The following is a 9,067-nucleotide window of genomic DNA, read 5'->3' as shown; positions in this document are numbered from 1 at the left end:
AAGTGGTCATTTTTACTAAATCATGCTAGTGAACTTATCCAATATGGAGAATGTAACGAACTTATATATATCATGTGGTGTCTATTGTTTTCTTTGTGTTGTCAATATATATTTGAAAAGAAACACACGTAAACTGAATGAATAAGCCACTAGCCATGTCCACATGGACCACATGTTTTCGTTCATCTTCTTTAGCAAAAAAGGCACAACTCTGGTAATTTACTGTTCACATGAAGCAACCATCATGGTTGTTTTATCATTCCCTTTGCTGTCGCGCCTCCTACCTTGTCGTTTTTGTTCATTGAGGTAGTGTGCTAGTGTGGAATACTCAAATCTACCAAACCGAACGTCATTGCCATCTCTTTTTCCTTTTGTCATCATCATTAACCATATCCCAAAATTTCCTTTGAAAGGAATAACACACAAATCGAGATTGAACTTAGAAGAGCACTAAGTTGTACATTATAGGTCTAGTTTGCCTCATTAAGGTGTGTTGTTTGGTTGTTAACGGTGTATTGAGATGTCCCTGACCTGTTAGGGCTTTGTCGCATCGATAGGCTGAACATGTTGTAAGAAACTTGTCACGTTCATTGAACTATAAACATTGACGAACAAATTTATGTAGGGGCTTGCCCCATTCATCAGTATGCAAATCTCCCTTTCTTTAAGTGTTGATAAAATGAATGACAAGTCAATGTTACAGGAGAAAGATAATCTTTAAGAATCGAAGGACTAAAGGAAAATTATACGAATGCAAACACTTACAATTACACATGTAATGCATTTTATACACATATGAAAATAAATTGTATGTATACTTTGGGACGTCTATGGCATTTGTCACAACCTCCTGCATTTATGCCATTTTAGTTTTTTTGATTAATTTCATTATTTTTTAAATGAGCGAATCATGGATGTTATAAAGTCACACGTTCTGACGTTCAGTTAGTCGTTTAATTTCAAGTCTACGTCGGTACTTTCAATTTTCAAGATTTTTTTCGTACATATCAAATTTTAAATTTTATTTACAGGAGCGAGCATGATAATATACCCGAATTTTAACATCTTTTTCTCAGAACACTATTCTCATTATCATTTTAACTTTCACTTTACGTCACATTACATATATTTTCTACATCAACCAATGATTCATACTATATCACTAAAGCACAACATAAGCAACCTTATAATATAACACCATCAAATAAATATCATGATGTATATATTACTTTTAATGGTATATAAATCAAAAGAGAGAGATGAAATAGTGGTGGCCCAAATGGTAGAGACAATGCATGATACAAATGTCATGATACATGTCTAATAAAGGAAGTGCCCAATCTATATTCCATCAAACCCCAATTTCCTTTCTTGTTCATTTCATTTGTGTGGATCCCATCATGCCATTACTCATGCACATGCCCATGCCCTCTTTTCCACTACCATTTGCTTCTAAACCATTTAATTTTAAGATCACAATTCAAATATCATGAAAAAAAATAAATAATAATACTGTTTAAATAAAACTAATCCACTATAATATTTGAAGTAAAATATAACTTGAGATAGAAAAGGTTTTTGTTTCGTTAAGGCCATACATGCTCTATAATGATTTAATGTTAAGTCTTATGTATTAACACATATAAAGACATTTTATAAAGAAAAATAATCTTATAAGTAATCACAATAACGTTACGCGAATAAGTTTCATGTATTTTTATATATGTGTATCACAAGGCCGGCTATGAGGCAGGGCTGTGTGGTCTACCGACCCTGGTCCGACATCCTGATAAACCCGATTTTTTATTAAAATTATATATATTTTTGGGAAAAAAACAATGTTTTTAATGTTTAAACACAATTTTTTCGCCTTCATCCCAAAATAATTTAACGATTATTGGAGACGGCCCTGGTGTATTATTATAATTTATAAATATGTTCACTTTTTTTGAAGCAAAGTATATAAAATAGATACATGAAAAATAAGATTGATTAAAAAAAAAGTAGACGGCCAATAAATTCACATACACACACAAATAGTCAAATAATATATGTTTATTAGAACAAAATGAGTATGTTGCAAGTTAAGAAAAACAATACCACATTCAAGCAAAAACCTTGATTCCCGCCACAATTAACGTTTAAACTTTTACTTTTTTTATTTTGATGACTAGGCTATATTGAGGTAAAGGCTGCAAGGCATACAAATTAATGAATGATAAAGCCATGTAAATTTATACAAAAAGTTTTATATCATGACAAATTCATCTCGAAATAATTTGCAGATGATATCCAGTTTATGTTTTAGTTCATTTTAAACTTGTTTATTACATTTATGTAACTAATACAGTAGTTTTGTATCAAAGCAATAGATTGTTTTTAAAAACCTATGTTTATCAAAATATATATATATATGCTATTGGTCTAGTGATATAATGTTCTTCTCATAAAAATAAGGTAATGAGTTTAAATCGTTGTAAATGTAAGATTTGATAGATTTTGTGGTGGAAAAAATTACTATTAAATAAAATATGCATGTGTTACACATCACATGAATTAAATATAGATTTATATTGATACTTAGAATTATAGGTTATTTTTCTTATTAAAAAAAAACCATAAATGATAAGATATAGATTGCGATTTTGGCACCATACCATCACTACTTGGTACCACATCTCTTTTTTTGGGCGGGCGATTCTTGAATTAAAATAACTACATAAAATTATATAATATTAAATTATAAAATTGTAACCTTTGGTTATTTTAAATCATGTGTTAAGACAATGTGTAGTCATAACTCTTAACTCCCAGGCATTATGCATCATGTGACGCCTAGTCAGATTTATGGTTTTTTACAAAAATATGGTGTAGTCATAACTCTCCACCCCCAGACGTTATGTGCCACGTGGCGTCCAATCACTATTATTTTTTTTTTTGTTTTTTATTAAAATAATCAAATAATAATAATATTTATTAAATAAATATGACTTTAAATAAACCAAAAAAACAATCCATCCCTACCATCCAACATCCATCCCTTCCATCCATCGCCGGAAAATCAATCCATCGCCGGAAAAGTCGCCGTCAACATCCAACCATAACATCACCACCACCCATCAACACCCTTACCGGTCACCACCACCACTGTCAAATCATCTCCGGCTACCGTCAAACCATCTCCGGCCACTGTCAACGGCTACACCACCACCAACTCCTCCTCCTCCATAAACCCTTCCAACAGTTACAACTTTGAAATTGGTGCCATTTCTCGCGTTTTAAACAAAACGCCGGAAAAAAAATATCCAAAACGCCGGGGGGCGGTGTGCCCCCGCGTTATACACTAAAACGCGGCCGGAAATGCGCGACTACGGATGGTCTAAGGATTAGTGGAAATATTTTTAAAACTTTATGTCAAATACATGTTACATTTAGTGAATGGAGTTTTATTTTTCTCCAAGAAAATATGAAACTACTAACTTTAGGTTATAAATACATGATGAAACCAATCTCAATAAGCTTTTTCACCATTAAAACTGATTACCATAATGAAAGTTGTTTATGAATATTTTTTATTGATTTAATACACACACAATGCTACTTGCTATATTTGATAAAAGTAAGCGTAACAACAGCTTTCTGTTGCGATCCGGCACGTTACACAAAGGTTGTAATCAATGAATTAAAAGGTCATTAAACGAGTTAACGTACTAACCTTGTAATATTTGTGTGTATTTAAACTTAAATCATTTAAAGAATAAACCCGTTTCCAATTAGCTAAAAAGCTTAAACAATTCAAGCTGAGTACAATTTGTTTATTAAACAGATTAAAAATAACAACTTAAAACTGTCATCAACGATAAACACCTAAATATGTATAAAACCGTTAGCAACCTATTATTTGAATTGCCATAAAAACGACTAAAAAATCTTAAAGTGAAAAAAATAGACTAATTTATTTTGCTTATTTTAAGTATTTTTGTATAAAAAGTTAATTCAATGTGGTATAATGATAGAAAACATGTGTTATTCAATGACGACTCATATTCGATCCTCACAGACAACATTTTGGGAGGACATGTGTGACTTAATGAAGGAAAACCGAGATCTTTGTGATCTATGATTCAATCATGAGGGCATTCAATTTTTACCATCAGTAGACTTTTAGACAAGTGGATTTTCTTTGAAACTGAAGATAACTCATAAAGCTTTTAAAGGCTTCGTACGTCTAAGACTAAGTTCGACCAGCTGACGGTGACATGTTATCATTGGATCATCCCGTATGGAATACCGATTAACAAAATTTGTTCCTTTAACGTAAACATTGCTTTCAAAACGTATTTTCAAAGGAAAAAAAACCCCTGAAAAAATGGAAAAAATAATAAAGAATACACATTTCAACACCTACATACATACTCTTCAAGACGCACATATATGGTTGTGGCCTATAATATCTTTCCTTGTGTCCACCAATCTGCAGTAACTTACTATCTTCTAAACCATCTTTAAACCCAAAATTCTACTTCCTTTTATTCATTTCTCCACTCATATTATACCAAGAATCTTGCAAAACATCCAAAGTTCTGAACTTGATCCTTGATTCATACCCATTTCTGGTTTTAAATTTTGGGTTTGGGGTTTCGATCATAAACCCTTTTGGTTACTTTAAATTAAATCTAGTGTTTTTTTTTTGTTTTTTTTATTTTGAATATTATTTGGCCCTTGAAAAATGCTTGTTGGGTGGTGAATCTTTAGTGTCTTTTTCAGTGTTTTGCAGCATAATTCCATCAAAATTCACTGAAAAAGTAGTGGGGTTGCATCATAATTAAAGAAAAGAGGATAAAGATTGGATTTTTACTATTTTTAACCCCTCAATCTAGGGTTCTTGTTCTTGAGTTTGAATATTATTTGACCCCAAATTTGCCCTTTTCAGTTTTTTGCAGCATATTTCCATAAAAATTCACTGAAAAAGTTGTGGGGTTGCATTATAATTAAAGAAAAGAGGAAAAAGATTGAATTTTTACAAATTTATCACCTCAATCTAGGGTTCTTGTTCTTGAGTTTGAATATTATTTGACCCCATATTTGAAAAATGCTTGTTGGGTGGTGAATCTTTAGTGCCTTTTTCAGTGTTTTGCAGCATAATTTCATCAAAATTCACTGTAAAAGTAGTGGGGTTGCATTATAATTAAAGAAAAGAGGATAAAGTTTGGATTTTTATTATTTTAATCTCTTCTTTTTGGTGTGTGGAGCTTGCAAGAACTCAAAAAAAAAAATGAAGAATTTGTGGGTGTTCTTGATTTTGACAGTTGGGTTTTTTTCATTGATGAATTCTCAACTCATCAATGGTGATGCTAATAATAATAAAAATGATAATGATAATGATGATGATGATCTTGTCACTCTGGTAGCCATTGGCAAAGAGCTTAAAATTGCTGACTGGGATGAAGATAAGCTCAAGAACACTTCAAATGATTACTGTTCATGGCCTCACATTACTTGCAACTCGAACCAGTTTGTCGAAAAAGTTGTTATTACTCATCAAAATCTTGAAGGTAATCTCACTTTAATCTCAAGATTGAAGTCATTGAAATGGTTAGATTTGTCATTTAACACCTTCCATGGACCAATCCCTAAATCTTTAGGTAACTTGTTTGCTCTTGAGTTTCTTGATTTGTCATGCAACAAGTTTGATGGTTTAATTCCAATAGAATTTGGATTACTTAAAAATCTCAAATTTTTAAATCTTTCAAACAATTTACTCACTGGATCAATACCTAATGAGCTTGAAGGGCTTGTAAAGTTACAAGATTTACAAGTTTACACTAATAATTTGAATGGAAAGATTCCAACTTGGGTGGGAAATTTGAGCAATCTTAGAGTCTTTAGCGCTTACGAGAACGAATTGCGCGGTAAAATACCCGAAAATTTAGGGGCTTTTTCAGAGCTTGAAGTATTAAACTTACATTCCAACTATCTTGAAGGATCAATCCCTGAAAGCCTGTTTGCTAATGGGAAATTAGAGGTTTTGATTTTGACTCTGAACCGACTCAACGGGTCATTACCTGACTCAGTAGGAAAGTGTAAAGATCTTTCGAGTTTAAGAATTGGCGATAACGAGTTGACCGGTAATATTCCTAAAGAAATCGGTAATCTTGGTAATCTTGCATATTTTGAAGTTGATAACAATAATCTTTCTGGTGAGATTGTTCAAGAATTTGGTCAATGTTCTAATTTGAAACTTTTGAATTTGGCTTCTAATGGATTTAGTGGAATTATACCTCCGGTTTTTGGCGAAATGAATAATCTTGAAGGGTTTATCGTAACGGGAAACGATCTTATTGGTGAGATTCCAAGTTCTGTTTTTAGTAACAAGAATCTTAACAAGATTGATTTGAGTAATAATAGGTTTAATGAAAGTATACCTAAAAGTGTTTGCAACTCATCAAGATTACAATACTTGTTATTGGGCCAGAATTCGTTAACCGGTCCAGTCCCAAATGAGATCGGGAATTGTTTAAAGCTGCTCGAGTTGCAGCTCGGTGGTAACTATCTAACGGGTCCGATTCCACCTGAAGTCGGTAAAATCAAGAACTTGGAAATTGCTTTGAATTTGAGTTTTAATCATCTTAACGGACAACTGCCTCCGGATTTAGGGAAGTTGGATAAGTTAGTCTGCTTAGATCTTTCAAATAATCAACTCACGGGTGACATTCCTTTGGCGCTAATGGGTATGTTAAGTTTGCTCGATGTTAACTTCGCGAATAATCGTCTAACGGGCCCGATACCGGCATTTGGCCCGTTTCAAAGGAGCCCAAATTCAAGTTTTTCGAATAACAAAGGTCTTTGCGGGTACCCGTTGAGTTTCTTATGTGGAAATCCAAACGGGCCTCAGTCGTTTCATCACTCGGTTTCTTACAAAACCGTGTTGGTGGTTATCGGGTCGGGTTTGTTAGTATTTGCGTCCATTACCATTGTTGTTGTTCTTTTCATGATAAGAGAAAAGCAAGAAAAACTGGCGAAAATGGCCCAAAAAGAAGATGAAGAAGTCAACAATGATGGTCAACCGTTGGTAATTCTTGGAAACGTATTTGTTGAGAATCTTAAACAAGCTGTTGACTTTGATGCTGTGGTCAAAGCAACGTTAAAAGATTCGAATAAAGTCAGCAGCGGGACATTTAGTACCATCTACAAAGCGGAAATGCCTTCAGGTTTGACTTTATCGGTCAAACGCCTTAAATCGGTCGACAAAACGATAATTCATCAACAAAACAAAATGATTCGAGAACTCGAAAGACTTAGTCATCTTTGCCATGATAATTTGATTCGACCAATCGGGTTTGCTATTTATGATGACGTGGCACTTTTACTGTACCAGTTTTTACCAAACGGATCGTTGGCCCGTTTTCTGCACGAGTCTAGTAAAGAACAAGGGTACCAGCCCGATTGGCCCGTTAGGCTTTCTATAGCTGTTGGTGTTGCAGAAGGGTTGACGTTTTTGCATAGTTTGGCTATTATCCATCTTGATATTTCTTCTGGAAATATATTTCTTGATTCGGGTTTGAAACCGTTGATTGGTGAAGTTGAAATCTCAAAGCTTTTGGATCCTTCGCGCGGTACAGCTAGTATCAGTGCAGTTGCTGGCTCGTTTGGTTACATTCCTCCAGGTATGAATCGGGCCCACTTTCTTGTTTTCTTAACTTTCGTGTTGAGGTGGCAAGATGGGAGGGTCGGGTTGGGCGGGTTGGGTAATGGGTTAAAATGAGTTGGGTTGAAAAAATTTTAGTTTAGGTCGAAACGGGTCAGGTCAAGTTGGGTTGACCCGTAAGCTCTTTTTGTCGATTCTTTTGATTTGTTCTATAAGTGATTAATGGTGATTCAAAACCAATATGATCGCAATAATAATAATAATCTAAGTTTATGAACTTATGTGGTCATGCACGTAGAAAGTACGTTATGGGCAACTTTCTACGTGTTTGACAAAATTGATTCTACTCAGGTCAAAACGGGTTGTTTTTGGAAAATGTTGATACGGACAGGGTTGACCCGCAATAGTGTTTGTCCAATATAAATATTTTTTTCTTAAATATTTTATAAATAAGTAATGTGTCGAGTATGATCAAAATATTTATATTATATTAATAATAATAAATTTTCTTTTTAATAAAATTAATATAGGCAATTTTATGCATTACAGATACACTTTGGTCAACTCTGAACCCGTTTGACCATTACAACGCCTTGGCATTTCCCTGCAAGCTAATTTTTATTTAACTCAAAGATTAAAATAACAGGTAGCGGGCTAGAAATGGCCCGTAACACTGCTTATCCTAGAAATCTTATCATTTTTCTTATAAATAGTTATTATTGTGTCAAAGATTAAAGTACTAATAGTATATCAATAATAATAAGGTTTATCAAGATACCCTTTGGTCAACTTTCTACCCGTTTGACCCTATCAACCATTTACATTTCCTCACACGCTAATTTTTTTCGACCCATCAAAGATATAAAAAACCCGAATCAACTCATCAAATATAAATAACAAATTAATCTTCTATCTTTTCAAGAATCTTGTGCTAAAAGTGTCCACTGTCCACCTTTAACCAGAGTATGCATACACAATGCAAGTAACGGCTCCAGGAAACGTGTACAGTTTTGGAGTCGTGTTACTTGAAATCCTCACGACACGGGCCCCAGTAGACGAAGAGTTCGGGGAAGGTGTGGATTTGGTGAAGTGGGTTCAAGGTGCAGCCACAAGAGGTGAAACGCCAGAGCAAATACTTGATGCAAAACTGAGTACCGTGTCGTTTCAATGGCGAAAAGAAATGCTTTTGGCTTTGACAGTCGCTCTAATATGCACAGACTCTACACCAGCCAAGAGACCAAAAATGAAAAAGGTGGTGGAAATGCTTCAAGAAATTATAGAAAATAAATAATTTTTTTTGTTATTATTATTATTATTATTTAAGTTAGTTGGAAGTTAAGGTGGTTTTGTGTATGTTGTATGGACTTTAAAGAATGGGATGTATACAAAGCCCTTAATTGTATTATGGATTAAGTTTTT

The 9,067-nt window shown here is 33.7% G+C and overlaps 1 protein-coding gene across 1 annotated transcript; it reads left to right on the top strand.

The window, feature by feature from the left end:
- The first annotated feature begins 4,502 nt into the window (after nucleotides 1-4,502).
- LOC143561743 (leucine-rich repeat receptor-like tyrosine-protein kinase PXC3) lies at nucleotides 4,503-9,036 on the top strand. The gene is made up of 2 exons (XM_077049740.1): nucleotides 4,503-7,667; nucleotides 8,611-9,036. Exons 1-2 carry the CDS (start codon nucleotides 5,276-5,278, stop codon nucleotides 8,937-8,939), a joined length of 2,721 nt encoding a protein of 906 aa, XP_076905855.1. The 5' UTR covers nucleotides 4,503-5,275; the 3' UTR covers nucleotides 8,940-9,036.
- The last annotated feature ends 31 nt before the right edge of the window (nucleotides 9,037-9,067 follow it).

Source organism: Bidens hawaiensis, unplaced genomic scaffold, assembly GCF_021521415.1.
Source record: "Bidens hawaiensis isolate Kalapana, Puna unplaced genomic scaffold, B.hawaiensis_p1.1 tig00020784_1, whole genome shotgun sequence".
Classification (NCBI taxonomy): domain Eukaryota; kingdom Viridiplantae; phylum Streptophyta; class Magnoliopsida; order Asterales; family Asteraceae; genus Bidens; species Bidens hawaiensis.
Note: the sequence above shows the minus strand (reverse complement) of the source record. Positions and strands in the feature narration are given on the sequence as shown.